The sequence below is a fragment of the Oncorhynchus mykiss genome, chromosome 22, assembly GCF_057628025.1.
Source record: "Oncorhynchus mykiss isolate SJ-2025 chromosome 22, ASM5762802v1, whole genome shotgun sequence".
Classification (NCBI taxonomy): Eukaryota; Metazoa; Chordata; class Actinopteri; order Salmoniformes; family Salmonidae; genus Oncorhynchus; species Oncorhynchus mykiss.
Window position 1 is genome coordinate 2,995,558 of NC_143043.1, and position 16,673 is coordinate 3,012,230.

The 16,673-nt window shown below is 41.3% G+C and overlaps 1 protein-coding gene across 50 annotated transcripts in view; it reads right to left on the minus strand.

The window, feature by feature from the left end:
• Positions 1 to 11,350: 11,350 nt before the first annotated feature.
• Positions 11,351 to 16,673, minus strand: part of LOC110501241 (LIM domain only protein 7) — a 137,434-nt gene continuing 132,111 nt past the window's right edge. For 45 of the 50 annotated variants that reach the window (XM_090215125.1, XM_090215120.1, XM_090215161.1 and 42 more), the window contains 3 exons: positions 13,324 to 13,432; positions 12,418 to 12,520; positions 11,351 to 12,175 (listed from right to left, as the gene is read on the minus strand). In XM_090215125.1, the coding sequence (XP_090071251.1) occupies positions 12,153 to 12,175; positions 12,418 to 12,520; positions 13,324 to 13,432 (235 nt within the window). In that variant the 3' untranslated portion in view covers positions 11,351 to 12,152. The remainder of the gene's footprint in view (positions 12,176 to 12,417; positions 12,521 to 13,323; positions 13,433 to 16,673) is intronic. The other 5 variants (XM_090215133.1, XM_090215138.1, XM_090215153.1 and 2 more) reach the window with 1 other exon arrangement.

Genomic DNA, 16,673 nt, shown 5'->3' on the forward strand with positions numbered 1-16,673 from the left:
TTTTCAGCCTGCACCTGCTGTCCTTTCAAATCCAAAAGTTTCAGTTGGGCATTTAGGGTCCTGCAAGGACCCCCACCATCTAAGGAGGTTCCACAATGAACCCCACCTCCTAATGGGGTTCTTGGAAGAACCTGGGGCTTTTTTCAGTGTCAAGAACCATAAGGTTATTCGAAGAACTTTGAGGATCTTAGAAGAACCCTTGTTGAACTCATTATTTTTAGTGTACTACATACCAAGGCACATATTGTATATATACTGGAATATGATGCAACTTTTAAATGGGAAAGGGAAAGGGGGATACCTAGTTAGTTGTACAACTGAATGCCTTCAACTGAAATGTGTCTTCCACACCTCTCTGAAATGAATGAGAGAGGTGCGGGGGGCTGCCTTAATCGGCATCCATGTCTTCGGCGCCCGGGGAACAGTGGGTTAACTGGCTTGCTCAGTGGCAGAATGAGGAAAAACTGTATGGTATGGGGATCAAAAACTGTATGGTATGGGGATCAAAAAGTGAAACATTGTTTCCAAGGTCGAATATTAACCAAATGCCAGGTTTGAAGCAAGAGGAAATTTGTTAGCAGGCATCCGTGTTTTAGTACTAGATACCGAGAGTCTGGTCTCAAGACCACACATTGAGTGTCTCGGTCTGGTGTTAGTGTTCAGATATATTTTTACTCAGTCTCGACGTCTCAGACAATGAAGTCTGAGGGCACATGCACACTGACTTTGGTTGCCAGCTGTGCATGTTTCCTCCGACACATTAATGCCGCTTGCTTCCGGGTTAAGCGAGCAGTGTGTCAAGAAGCAGTGCAGCTTGGCGGGGTCAGGTTTCGGCCATCCATGCCTCTCCCGAGTCCGTACAGCAGTTGCAGCGATGGGACGGGACTGTAACTACCAATTGGATATCATGGAATTGGGGAGAAAAAGGAATAAAAAGTACCAAAAATAATAAACATAAAGAAATTATATTTTAAAACTCATATCTCTCCGCTGCATGGAGGCTCCCTAACCAAACCTCGCATTTGACTGAAAAGAGGTCATGTTTTCATGAGCTTGGGTCACAGGAAAACACAGAATTTCTCATTTGGGTCCCAGGCTGAAAAAGTTTACCAACCCCTGAGCAAAAGAATACATCTGTTCTTCCGCAGTATGAACACAAAATACTGGACATTTTGAACTATTATTATGTTGGCAATTTAACACAATTACAATCATGGGCTTGAATTAGACTTGCATTTTTCTGGTCTCGGTCTTGACATAGTCTCAAACCAGTTGCCCACATCCCGGACTCGATCTTGACTCTATCTCGACCCACCCACCAGTGTTGCTGTTGATTAGATATTCCTATAGGTGTTCTCAAACACAACATAGTGTGCACAACTTGGAACACTGCTCGTCCAATCAAGCTGCTCATCCAACCAATTAGACAAGCATTAATATTGAGCAGAAGAACTACAAGGCAGCGTGGCAGGGTATTAAAAACATGTCCGCTGTAAACCCACAGTCATAAAGGAGGCTTGTGAATCTGGAGGGAATCTGTGACCCAACGAGCTGAATAAATTCTATACTCACGTCGAGGGGACCGACGCAGTGGCACTCAAGCAGCATTTCATGCCACTTTCACACCTTGTTAGAGGAATTTAATTCCTATATGTTCATTAACCAATTCAATTGTAACAAAGCAAAACACTTTGTCCATTCATAAGAATTTGTAAGGTTCTTATTTGCATAAAATTGACAAAGATTAGTCTCAAAATGAATCATTAGCATTTATTTCCGAGAGCTCTGGTCATAATACCATGTACATTGGTTTATATACCTCACATTTCGTCTAATAGCATTTTAGATGTCCCTCCTCTTCTCCGACAAAGGCAAAGCAGCTTCAAAAGTCCATCCCAACCCACTAACGCACATACATTACACACTGTAACTGGATTATCTCCTGAAATCTCACCACAGTTTATTACCACTTAGCTGACAGTTCAAGTCCCCCACAGATACGGAAAACCTGGAGGGACTCTCGCTGTCTTATTTTATCTCCACAGTTATAACCGAGTCGGTTCAAATATAGGTTGAGGATCCTCTTTGTTTTCGTTAGGCAGACACATGCATTCCTCTCTTCCCCCCTCCAAGCTGTGTTTAATATTTTTAATTACTCCTTGTTCATGCTACATAGCCTCTAATCCTAATGGTTAAGTTTCTGGGTAGAATTATTTAATAATTTATCTTAAACCATAGATAAAATATCTTAACCCCTCAAGCAAAATATGTGACAAAACTGCTCAAATCCACACCAATCTTTTTCGATAGTTATCTATACATACATATCTTTCACATGCACAAGTTCACCACAAGGGTATGTTCTTTCAACCCTTCTTTTTATTATCTACACCAATGACTGTCAGACTCATTGAGTGTCCACAAATCGATATTGCCAACCTTTTACAGTTATTTCATCAAGTTCTGTGCTTCGCTTCAAATAGCCACCCTTGAATATGCTGAGCTCTTGTTGGCTGCTTTTCCTACACTCTGCGGTCCGACTCATCCTAAACCATCTCAATTTGGTTGAGGTCGGGTGATTGTGGAGGCCAGGTCATCTGATGCAGCACTCCATCACTCTCCTTCTTCGTAAAATAGCCCTTACGCAGCCTGGAGGTGTGTTAGCTCATTGTCCTGTTGAAATCAAATGATAGTCCCACTAAGCGCAAACCAGATGGGATGGCATATCGCTGCAGAATGCTGTGGTAGCCATGCTGTTTAAGTGTGCCTTGAATTCTAAATAAATCACAGACAGTGTCATCAGCAAAGCAGCCCCACACCATTTTTTATACATTTTTTTATTTCACCTTTATTTAACCATAACACCTCCTCCTCCATCCGTTCACCCACACCTCGTCTCACAAAGACACGGTGGTTGGAACCAAAAATCTCCAATTTGGACCCCAGACCAATGGACACATTTCCACTGGTCTATGTACATTGCTCGTGTTTCTTGGCCCAAGCCAGTCTTTTCCTCTTATTGGTGTCCTTTAGTAGTGGTTTCTTTGCAGCAATTCAATCATGAAGGCCTGATCTCCTCTGAACAGTTGATGTTGAGATGTGTCTGTTACTTGAACTCTGTGAAGCATTTATTTGGGCTGCATTTTCTGAGGCTGGTAACTCTAATGAACTTATCTTTCTACAGCAGAGATAATACTGGGTCTTCCGTTCCTGTGGCGGTCCTCATGAGAGCCAGATTCATCATAGAGCTTGATGGTTTTTGTGATTACACTTGACGAAACTTTCGAAGTTCTTGACATTTTCCGTATTGACTGACCTTCATTAATGTAATGTTGTACTGTCGTTTCTCTTTGCTTGTTTGAGCTGTCCTTGCCATAATATGGACTTGGTATTTCACCAAATAGGGCTATCTTCTGTATCTTTTTAAGAAGGCACACCTGTCATCTACAAAATAGCTTCCAATACTCTACTCAGCAAACTGGATGCAGTCTATCACAGTGCCATTCATTTTTTTACCAAATCACCTTATATCACCCACCACTGTGACCTGTATGCTTTAGTCGGCTGGCCCTTGCTACATATTCGTCGCTAGACCCACTGGCTTCAGGTCATCTATAAGTCAATGCTAGGTAAAGCTCCGCCTTATCTCAGTTCACTGGTCACGATAACAACATCCACCTGTAGCACACGTTCCAGCAGGTATATCTCAACATGATGTCACGCAAAGAGGCACTGAGTTCAAGGTAGGCCTTGACATACATCCACAGGTACACCTCCAATTGACTCAAATTATGTCAATTAGCCTATCCGAAGCTTCTAAAGCCATGACATGATTTTCTGGAATTTTTCAAGCTGTTTAAAGGCACAGTCAACTTAGTGTAAATAATGTAAACTTCTGACCAACTGGAATTGTGATACAGTGACTTATAAGTGAAATAATCTGTCTGTTAACAATTGTTGGAAAAATTACTTCATGCACACTTTGTGTCATGCACAATGTAGATATCCTGACCGACTTGCCAAAACTATAGTTTGTTAACATAGAATTTGTGGAGTTGTTGAAAATGTGTTTTAATGACTCCAATATAAGTGTATGTAAACTTCTGACTTCAACTGTACATATCGAATTTGATTGACCAACGTCATTATTAGCGTTTATTTATTTATTTAGTCTCCGCCTAAAGTGGCTTCCTTCCTCTTCTTTGGTGCTGCATTGCAGTCAGGGATGTTTCCTCTCAGTAGCTGTCCATGGTCCTGAAATCAAATCATCTGAGAGAGACAGAGAGAGATAGCGTGAGAAAGAGTGAGACTAGAATGTAGTCTATTTAAATAAATACAAGTAAACAGCTGATAGATAATTGAGTAATCTTACAAAGTATTCCAAGTGTTTGATCAACGCTTACCTTTTATTCAGGCAGGTTGACTCACCTGGCCTTCCTTGGGATACAAGGAGGCCATTTGGTATCTGGATATATACTCCAGTGCTTTGAGTGGTTTTGCCTCACTGTCCAGTCTCCTGCTTTGAGCTCATGACACAGATCTTTTGCGTCAATGTCCTTGGAATCCTCGTACGTAACGGCACTCTCCAGTGTTGAGCAGTCCCTGGTAAGTGCTGCGGTATCCATGTCCTTGATGGTGGGGATGTTGTACAACATGCTGAAAACACTGCTGTGCTCTTCAAGCTGAGTAAAGCGCTTGTTGATGTATTGGATAGCAGAATCAAGAATCTGATTAAAGAAATGTACTTTGAATTTCTGCTGAGGGTCAGTCACAGGCTCATCCTCTCCCTTGTAGCCAAACAGACTATTTTCTTCCTGGGATGAACCGTGGACTGCACTGGGAATCAGGGCTCAACACCCATCTCCTCTGTCAGCTTTTTTGAGCTTGCTAATGCACCAGCGAAACCTGCATCGGAGCGGTAGTCTTGGAGGAATACCCTGGTTGAGTTCAATTCAGCCATTGCTAGTGAAAGGTTAAAACTCAATGCCTGCAAACTCTTACAAGTGATGTTCACTTCAAAGAAGATGTCATTCCAAACGACCACTGTGCACATGAAGCCAAAGTTGTTCATCTTGGCGGCAATGCTAGTTTTAGCACCACCACAGCTGCCTGTGAGCTTGGTGTAGGTGACAACAGGGCATCATATATCTCCCCGAGTTGGTAACGCACGGGTTTCACAGCCCCACCCGGCTCTTGCATCTCGTGGAACTGAGGGGTTTCACTTTGAGTCCATCTTTTACATCATCATTCAGCACGTCGCAGCAGTGTGTAGATCCAGATAAAAATGTATAAATCTCTTGGATGGTGTTAAACTCAGCCGCCTGCAAGCAACATGATGCTGCATCAGAGAGAACCAGGTTCAGCGAGTGCAGCTACATGGCACAAAAAGGCCCTCGGATTGATATCCTGCACTCTCTTTTAAACTTTGCTGTGCCTCCCCCATATTCGCCCTGTTAGCATATTCGCCCTCTTATGTTCATGATGAGCAATGCCATGTTTCTGTAGTTTTGAGATGAGCAGCTCGGTCATGCCTGCCCCATTGCTTCAAGCAGTTCACTAAACTCCAGGAAGTGCTCTCTCGTGCGCACTGACCCATCATCCGCGGTTGAAATAAAATGCACCACCATGGTCATCTGCTCTGTTTTGCTCTTGTCTAGTGTGCAGTCCAAAATTATAGAAAAATATGTGCCTGCTTTTAGCTCACTACACACTGTCTGCTGGATCTCTTGTGCCAGCATTTCAGTGATTTCATTTTGGATTATTTTACCGAGGTAGTGTACATGTGTTTCTTTGGAATGCACTCTCCTTATATGCTCCTTCATGATTCCATTAAAGATACCCAGCATTTCCACAAACTTCAGAAAGTTCCCATTATTTGGCTTGTTCATCCTGTCATTGGTCCCACGTAACGCAATGTTCTGGGTGACCATTATGTGTATCAGGGCTATGAGCCTCTGGAGCACCTGCTGCCAGTGGAGAGTCTCTGTCAATAGCCCGTTGGGCTTGGGCATCGATAGTTTGCTTGGACACCAACCTGATCTCCAGCTCCTTCCACCTCTGGAAACAATCTAGGTGGTCATGCGACTTCTCATGCAAGCTTGTCTTACTGAGATTTCCTGTCAGGGCTCAGGTCTGACAGAATCTGTGCAGAAGATCTAGGTGATGCCGTAGGCCCTCCTTGGTTGGGGACAGAAGAACCAGATCATCATTAAACAGTAGACATTTGACCTCAGATTTTAGCAGGGTGAGGCCGGGTGCTGCAAACTGTTCTAGTGCCCTTGCCAATTTGTTGATATATATGTTGAAGAGGGATGGGCTTAAGCTCCATCCCTGTCTCACCATCCGGCCCATTTCAACCACTTTGTCTCTGATTGGGGATCATATTTAGGCAGCCATTTCCCCATTGTGCTTTGTGGGATCTTGCTTGTGTGTAGTTGCCGGTGAGCACTGCTTGAGCGTCACGGTTCGTTTACTGTTTATTGTGAGTTTATTTTTATTAAACATGTGGAACCCAAATCACGCTGCACGTTGGTCTGAGTATATTTCCAGTTCGTACGACAATCGTGACACGTTGATGCATATCCCATGGTAGCTATTGGGGTCAAATTTGTCTCCACTTTTGTGGATTGGGGTTGTCAGTCCTTGGTTCCAAATATTGGGGAAGATGCCAGAGCTGAGGATGATGTTAAAGAGTTTAAGTGTAGCCAAATGGAATTTGTTGTCTGTATATTTTATCATTTCATTTAGGATACCATCAACACCACAGGCCTTTTTGGGTTGGAGGGTTTGTATTTTGTCATGTAGTTCATTCAATGTAATTGGAGAATCCAGTGGGTTCTGATAGTCTTTATTAATAGTTGATTCTAAGACTTGTATTTGATCATGTACAGATGAAGTCAGAAGTGTACATACACTTAGGTTGGAGTCATTAAAACACGTTTTTCAACCACTCCACAAAATTCTTGTTAACCTCCTAGAGCTTCCCCCCTACTTTGTGCAATTTCCGCCTGAAGACATACCCAAATCTAACAGCCTGTAGCTCAGGCACAGAACCAAGGATATGCATATTATTGGTACCATTTGAAAGAAAACACTCTGAAGTTTGTGTAAATGTGAATTGAATGTAGGAGAATATAACACAATAGATCTGGTTTCGATAAAACAATGAATACAACTTTAAAATGAACAAGATAAAACAAACATTCAGATAGGATGATGGGGACAATTTCAGTGAAAAATATAAGAGGCAAACAGTACTTGTGCAAAGTTTCAGAATGATAGCTTCCAAAATGAGTGTGCTACATGACATTTATCATGAAGTCACCCAGGTGTCCCACACAAGTAGCCCAAATGTACCCAAGTGGCCAAATTGGTGAAGGTATACATTTAGAAACAAATAACTATATACAAAATACCAAAATGGTATTCTAACACACCCAAAAAATAGAGGAAAAAAAGGGAAAAAAAATAGGGAAAAAATAATTATTGATAAAAAAAATGTCTGAAAAAAAAAATATATATACACATTTACAAAATAGCATGCGTAACTATTTACACACTTTCAATATTTGGAAGATCCTCAGTCCTCTATCAAATCAAATCAATGTATATAGCCCCAGCCTAAAACCCCAAACAGCAAGCAATGCAGGTGTAGAAGCACGGTGGCTAGGAAAAACTCCCTAGAAAGGCAAAAACCTAGGAAGAAAGCTAGAGAGGAACCAGGCTATGAGGGGTGGCCAGTCCTCTTCTGGCTGTGCCGGGTGGAAATCACAGCAGTTGTAGAGGGTGCAACAGGACAGCACCTCAAGAGTAAAAATGAACAGTTTAGGGTTCCATAGCTGCAGGCAGAACAGTTGAAACTGGCGCAGCAAGGCCGGGTGGACTGGGGACAGCAATGAGTCATCATGGCAGGTAGTACTGAAGCATGGTCCAAGGGCTCAGGTCCTCAGAGAGAAAAAAGGAGAGAAAGAGAGAGCAGACTTAAATTCACACAAGACACCGGATAAGACAGGAAAAGTACTCCAGATATAACATACTGACCCTAGCCCCCACCCACTTTGCCATATAACCCCACCAACTTTGCCAAAACTCTAGACAATATTCTACAGCTGATGCCAGATGCTATAGCAGTCTCTTTCTGATGTAAAGCAGAGGGTCACTGAGCATGTGTTGCATGTGATGAGAGACTTCATCTTGCAAACAACACAGCAACACAGCAACGCCCTTTTGGCCCTTAGGCACATCCATGCCTGCACAAATATATTTGGGCAGATGAACACTTGTAGCAGGAGCAGAAGGGACAGGGCTTGGTGCAGTGGTGCTGTAGCCAGCAAACTCCTTGAAGCTCCCTCTAATGTAGACTGATTGGAGGAAGCATGCTGGCTGTGTTGAGATGTATGGGTTTGCATTCTACACAATACCATTTATATCATATATATATATATATATACAGTGCCTTGTGAAAGTATTCGGCCCCCTTGAACTTTGCAACCTTTTGCCACATTTCAGGCTTCAAACATAAAGATATAAAACTGTATTTTTTTGTGAAGAATCAACAACAAGTGGGACACAATCATGAAGTGGAACGACATTTATTGGATATTTCAAACTTTTTTAACAAATCAAAAACTGAAAAATTGGGCGTGCAAAATGATTCAGCCCCTTTACTTTCAGTGCAGCAAACTCTCTCCAGAAGTTCAGTGAGGATCTCTGAATGATCCAATGTTGACCTAAATGACTAATGAGGATAAATACAATCCAGACCTCAGAAAAAAATTGTGTACCTCCACAAGTTTGGTTCATCCTTGGGAGCAATTTCCTAATGCCTGAAGGTACCATGTTCATCTGTACAAACAGTAGTACGCAAGTAAAAACACCATGGGACCACGCAGCCATCATATCGCTCAGGAAGGAGACGCATTCTGTCTCCTAGAGATGAACGTACTTTGATCCGAAAAGTGCAAATCAAGCCCAGAACAACAGCAAAGGACCTTGTGAAGATGCTGGAGGAAACAGGTACAAAAGTATCTATTCCCACAGTAAAACGAGTCTTATATCGAAATAACCTGAAAGGCCGCTCATCAAGGAAGAAGTCACTGCTCCATAACCGCCATAAAAATGGGGACAAATATAGTACTTTTTGGAGAAATGTCCTCTGGTCTGATGAAACAAAAATATAACTGTTTGGCCATAATGACATCGTTATGTTTGGAGGGAAAAGGGGGAGAAGCCGAAGAACACCATCCCAACCTTGAAGCACGGGGTGGCAGCATCATGTTGTGGGGGTGCTTTTCTATAGCAGGGACTGGTGCACTTCACAAAATAGATGACTTCATGAGGTAGGAAAATTATGTGTTTATATTATAGCATCATCTCAAGACATCAGTCAGGAAGTTAAAGCTTTGTCGCAAATGGGTCTTCCAAATGGACAATGACCCCAAGCATACTTCCAAAGTTGTGTCAAAACGGCTTAAGGACAACAAAGTCAAGGCATTGGAGTGGCCATAACAAAGCCCTGACCTCAATCCCATGGAACATTTGTGGGCAGAACTGAAAAAGTGTGTGCGAGCAAGGAGGCATACAAACCTGACTCAGTTACACCAGCTCTGTCAGGAGGAATGGGCCAAAATTCACCCAACTTGTGGGAAGCTTGTGGAAGGCTACCCGAAATCTTTGACCCAAGTTAAACAATTTAAAGGCAATTCTACCAAATACTAATTGAGTGTATGTAATCTTCTGACCCACTGGTGATGTGATGAAAGCAATCAAAGCTGAAATAAATCATTCTCTCTACTATTATTCTGACATTTCACATTCTTAAAATAAAGTGGTGATCCTAACTGACCTAAGACAGGGCATTTTTACTAGGATTAAATGTCAGGATTTGTGAAAAACTGAGTTTAAATGAATTTGGCTAAGGAGTATGTAAACTTCTGACTTCAACTGTACATGTAGATATGGTTAAAGTGACTATGCATATATGATAAACAGAGAGTAGCAGTAGTGTAAAAGAGAGGTTGGCGGTGGTGGGTGGTGGGTGGCGGGACATAATGCAGATAGCCCAATTAGTCAATGTGCAGGGGCACTGGTTGTTCGGGTTAATTGAGGTATTATGTACATGAATGTATAGTTAAAGTGACTATGCATTTATGATCAACAGAGAGTAGCAGCAGTGTAAAAGAGGGGTTGGGAGGGAGGCACACAATGCATATAGTCCGGGTAACCATTTGATTACCTGTTCAGGAGTCTCATGGCTTGGGGGTAAACACTGTCCGGTACCGCTTGCCATGCAGTAATAGAGAGAACAGTCTATGACTTGGTTGGCAATTTGTCATTGTTGTTAATTTTCTTAGGTTGTCTGCTTGACATTTTCTGATTTGATAGGGAAGCTGAGAGGACAAATATACTGTTTAGGTTTTTCTACTGCCAAGTTTACACCACTATCAGTGAACATTTTGTCAAGGAAATTGTCTAGAAGGGATTGAATTTGTTGTTGCCTAAATGTTTTTTGGTAGATTTCCACACTCTTTCCATCTATAGCATTTCTTTATAGTATTCAGCTCCTTTGGCTTTGATGCCTCATGATTGAGCAAAGCTCTGTTAAAGTAGAGTGCGATTTTGCATCCTTCATGTTCCTGGCAAAAGTTGGGATTGCTGCCTTGTAGAGGTGGACGTGGTCGTAGGCTGTTCACGTGTAGGGTGGAGTGGTGGGCCATGTAGACATTAGGTTTCGAGTCTCTCTCTCTCTCTCTCTCTCTTTCCAATTTCAATTTAAGGGGCTTTATTGGCACGGGAAACATATGTTTACATTGTCAAACCAAGTGAAATAAACAAACAGTAAACATTACTCACAACAGCATCAAAAAAATAAATTCCTCTCAATTGTCAAATTATTTGCAAATATTAAAAGTACAAAAGGGTAATAAATAAACAAATATGGGTTGTATGTACAAAGGTATTTGTTCTTCACTGGTTGTTGCCCTTTTCTTGTGGCAACAGGTCCTCTCAACCCTGCTCACCAACTCATTGAATGAGAGAACAGGGAAGACAGACATGAGAGATAGCGAGTAGTGCTTTTTGAGGTTGGTTCAATTTGTACAAAATAATCACGTTTTCAGGCTTGATCTGATTCATCACTACAGAAACTGAGAAGTGATATCAGAAAAATCTACGAAATGGAATTAAATTCATTGAAATATCGGTCAATTAGTTGTTTAAAAACTTTAAAAATAAATGAGATTTTGGATAATCACTCAGCACTAAGAGACAGCAAGAGACTGTCATAATGATTATGGTACAAAATAGAATGACAAAACACAGTTACTTTCTATTAAAAAAGACGAAGTCCGAGTCTGGATCACAATTTTTATTTACAAATGTTATTGAACAACATTTGCCTCAATCCCATTTATTATATATTGTTTCTCTGGCAAAAATTATCTTAACATCTCAAATGTATAAGATTCATTCTATTAATGAGAAAGAACAACAACTCCCCAATAATTGCTCACTCCCTCTAACCAACCATGCCATTATTTTAAATATCTTTTGAATCCATTTAATCTAAATAATCTTCCCACCATAACAAACAGAAAAGGCACAGATGAAAAGGAACCCCAAAGGAGAAGAAAACGCAGGCTTCCCTCGGCCTAGCACGAAAACTCTTACGTTTCTGAAATATGAAGGAATCAGGATCAATAACCTTATGGACAACACCAACATCAATTTCCAGTATTGTTTCCAGCTAGGGTTGCAAAATTCCCCAAACCCTCCATCTGGGATTTCTGAAAAACCTGGGAACTTTTGGAAAGTTTTCAGAATTTTCCAAACCTACTTCCAGGTAAAACTCTCAAACTTGCAGGTGCATGCACGTCCCTCAAAATGTGTACAAGCAATCGGTAATAATAATAATAATACTTAGAAATAAACATGTTAACTTTTTTTGTCAATCTCACCCTCTCATGGATACAGTAATAAGAAATAATAAGATAGTAGTTCATTGAAGAAAAAGGGCTTTTTGCAGAATCATAATACACATTAATACATCTAAACTTGTCATCTAGCAAAGTGTTGCGGCTTGTTGTCGTGATTGCAGTGTTCATGGGTTGTTGTCAAGAATGGTCTCTTCCTGAATCTGCTGTAGTACAGCGATGTCACATGGAGGTTGGCTGTCCAGCTAGAGGGGAAAGATGATAGAAGTTATAACACTAAATCAAATGATAGTATTCGATAACACAAACACAGCATATCATTAAATGACAAGGCACAACTAAACATAATATAACTGACACAACAGAACACATAGTAACAGGAACCTTGTTACTATTGGTGATACTGGTCAAATATGACTATGGAGTTTTATAATCTAGTTGCCGCACTTTTCAACTGGTACCCAGCTGAAGTCAAAGTCAAACTCACTTTTGAATCGCACGTAGCAGGAGTTACAGTAGAGCTGTCGGCTCCGTATTCTGACCTCAGCTCCGGCCTCCGATCCTCCCAGGTCGGACTTGCAGTCAATGCACTGGAAGGTAGGGAGAGAGAGGGAAATGGTCAATGAGGGCTAGGCCAGATCCCTCACTCTCAGATGGGGAGCTGAGAGGACAGTTGCCCTCTGGAGGAAAGATGAGTTGCACAGACACAAAAGGAGCAGCCAATGGGAGAGCAGTAAGACATATACCCGCGGAGCCACAGCCAGATAGACAGAGCCAATGAGAAACACCTGACACTTGATTGACAGCCAGACCATTGAGATTAGTGAAACTGACAGTTCAAGCCCAAGCATACATGTAGGGACTTCTGGAAGCTTGTGATGTTAGAAGCCCCAGGATGAATTAATAAAAATAAAGTGTGTTGGTGTTAGGAAATAGTAAGGTAAAGGATTGATTAGTGTGGTTTAGAACAAATGCAGTCAGATTTCATGACACATTCAGAAAACCATGAAAACAATGTGCCATTACTGTTTGCCATTTCTGTAGCAAGTTATATAGCTTAGGGAATATGGAAGATAGTGTATTTTTCAAATAACTGAAAAGTTAGTGGAAACATTACTCCAGTCAATATCATTGGAAGTTACTATCCCTTTTGGACTTCTGTTTCCTTGGTTTTGTATGTGTCATTATACAGGATCAGGTCAGATTGTGACCCCTTCATGCTTTTTAGGTTAGTAAGACATTGATCAGGGTCATGGTATCCATATTAGGAAAGCCTCATTCTGTTGATTAGGTTAGTACTGAGATGACAAGATAGGTTTAGTCTCTGTAATGGATCAATCACGACCTCAGTCTCCAGTTCAGGGAAGTCTGGTCTTGAACTTTGAACTCTCACCTTGAAACAGGTCAAATGATAACAGAGTCCCAGGGACTCGATGATCATGGCGGCTCCCTTGCCCAGGACCGTGTCACAGAACGTACAGACTTTCTTGCCACTCACTGACCTGAGATTACAGATCGCAGAACCATGACTAGACTGGAGAACCCAGAACACACACACAGACTGGATAACCGAGATTACATTTACATTTAAGTCATTTAGCAGATTCTCTTATCCAGACCTTGCTCAAGGACACATACAGATTTTTCACCTAGTCAGCTCAGGGATTTGAACCAGCGACCTTTCGGTTACTGGCCTAAACGCAAGGCTACCTGCAGCTCCAATACACATGCCCACCGACCAACCCACACACACCTTCAGGAAGAGGAATTGGGTCAAATGTCATAATTATTTATATTTTTTATTTAACCTTTATTTAACCAGGTAGGCTAGTTGAGAAAAAGTTCTCATTTACAACTGCGACCTGGCCAAGATAAAGCAAAGCAGTGTGACAAAAACAACAACACAGAGTTTCACATAAAAAAACGAACAGTCAATAACACAATAGAAAAATCTATGTACAGTGTGGGCAAATGTAGAAGATTAGAGAGGTAAGGCAATAAATAGGCCATAGAGGGGAAATAATTATAAACTCAGCAAAAAAAGAAACATTCCTTTTTCAGGACTCTGTCATTCAAAGATAATTCGTAAAAATCCAAATAACTTCACAGATCTTAATTGTAAAGGGTTTAAACAATGTTTCCCATGCTTGTTCAATGAACCAAAAACAATTAATGAACATGCACCTGTGGAACGGTCATTAAGACACTAACTGCTTACAGACGGTAGGCAATTAAGGTCACAGATATGAAAACTTAGGACACTAGCCAAGACCAAAAAAAAATGGTAGACTTCCACAAGTCTGGTTCATCCTTGGGAGAAATCTCCAAACGCCTGAAGGTACCACGTTCATCTGTACAAACAATAGTACGCAAGTATAACACCATGGGACCATGCAGCCATCATACCACTCAGAAAGTAGACGCGTTCTGTCTTCTAGAGAGGAACGTACTTTGGTGTAAAAGTGCAAATCAGGCCTCCCGGGTGGGAGACTCTGGGTTCGAGCCCAGGCTCTGTCGCAGCCGGCCGCAAGCGGGAGGTCCATGGGGCGAGGCACAATTGGCCTAGCATCGTCCAGATTAGGGAGGGGTCGGCCGGTAGGGATATCCTTGTCTCATCGCGCACTAGCAACTCCTGTGGTGGGCCGGGCGCATTGCACGCTGACCAGGTCGCTAGGTGCACGGTGTTTCCTCCGACACATTGGTGCGGCTGGCTTCCGGGTTGGATGCGCGCTGTGTTAAGAAGCAGTGTGGCTTGGTTGGGTTGTGTTTCAGAGGACGCATGACTTTCAACCTTCGTCTCTCCCGAGCCCGTACGGGAGTTGTAGCGATGAGACAAGATAGTAGCTACTAAAAACAATTGGATACCATGAAATTGAGGAGCAAAAGGGGTAAAAATTAAAACACAAAAAGTGCAAATTGAGGCTGTTCTGAGGGCAAAAATCAATCCCAGAACGACTGCAAAGGACCTTGTGAAGATGCTGGAGGAAACAGGTAAAAAATGATCTTTTTCCACAGTAAAACGAGTCCTATATCGACATAACCTGAAAGGCCGGAAGAAGCCACTGCTCCAAAACCGCCATAAAAAAGCCAGACTACGGTTTGCAACTGCACATGGGGACAAAGATCGTACTTTTTGGAGAAATGTCCTCTGGTCTGATGAAACAAAAATAGAACTGTTTGGTCATAATGACCATTATTAAAATGGAAAAAAGGGGGAGGATTGCAAGCCGAAGAACACCATCCCAACCGTGAAGCACGGGGTGGCAGCATCATGTTGTGGGGTGCTTTGCTGCAGGAGGGACTGGTGCACTTCACAAAATAGATGGCATCATGAGGTAAGAAAATTATGTGGATATATTGAAGCAACATCTCAAGACATCAGTCAGGAAGTTAAAGCTTGGTCACAAATGGGTCTTCCAAATGGACAATGACCCCAAGCATACTTCCAAAGTTGTGGCAAAATGGCTTAAGGACAACAAAGTCAAGGTATTGGAGTGGCCATCACAAAGCCCTGACCTCCATCCTATAGAACATTGGTGGGCAGAACTGAAAAAGCATGTGCGAGCAAGGAGGCATACAAACCTGACTCAGTTACACCAGCTCTGTCAGGAGGAATGGGCCAAAATTCACCCAACTTATTGTGGGAAGCTTGTGGAAGGCTACCCAAAATGTTTGACCTAAGTTAAACAATTTAAAGGCAATGGTACCAAATACTAATTGAGTGTCTGTAAACTTCTGATAAAATCTGATATAAATAAATTCTCTCTACTATTATTCTGACATTTCTCTTTCTTAAAATAAAGTGGTGATCCTAACTGACATAAGACAGGGGATTTCTACTAGAATTTATACCAGGAATTGTCAAAAACTGAGTTTAAATATATTTGCCTAAGGTATTTGTAAACTTCTGAATTCAACTGTATATTTAATCAATATTAGAATAAGGCTGTAACGTACCAAAATGTGGAAAAAGTCAAGGGGTCTGAATACTTTCCGAAGGCACTGTATAATATTATATTGGTCACAAAATGTTTGTTATTATAATTTTAAGTCTTGAATCAGGTGTATGTTTTGTGTATTAGTTCATAAACCATGTGCCATGGAATCGGTACATCGAAAATCTCCAACTATTTTGTAACCTGTATGGCGCACTTGTCATTTTTTTGGTCTTTAAAAGAAACTGGTATAACTTTTTATTTATTACAATTTTCTTTAACCAATTTTGGTCTTTAATGTAGGGCCGACAGACAAGTTCCTTACCTTCTCCCTCTTCCACTTGCCTCATCTTGTTTTGTGGTAATGCTGTAATCAGTTGGTTGTAATTTTGGATAGAGCAGACATTTGCATATATTTTTTCACAAAACTTTGTATAAAAATGTATTGTAATGAGATAATTTCTTTTGGGATATTAATACAGAGTATTTCCAGTTCAGTCAGACCATTTTATTGGTAAGCTACACGATAATGTAAAAGTTTTAGCGATCCAATATGTAATAATTTGGTTGTAATCGGGTTAGAAAAATTATCGAGCTCCTCTACGAGGCTGTGCAGGGATCCAGATTTAAAAGAAAACAGGAATCGTCAAGGTACAATGACACCTTTGTTTTTAAGCCCTGGATTTCTAAACCCTTGATATTATTGTTGGATCTGATTTTAACAGCTAACATTTTGATGGCCATAATAAATAGATTTGCCGATAGCGGACAACCTTGTTTTACTCCTCTTGACAATTTAATACTTTCT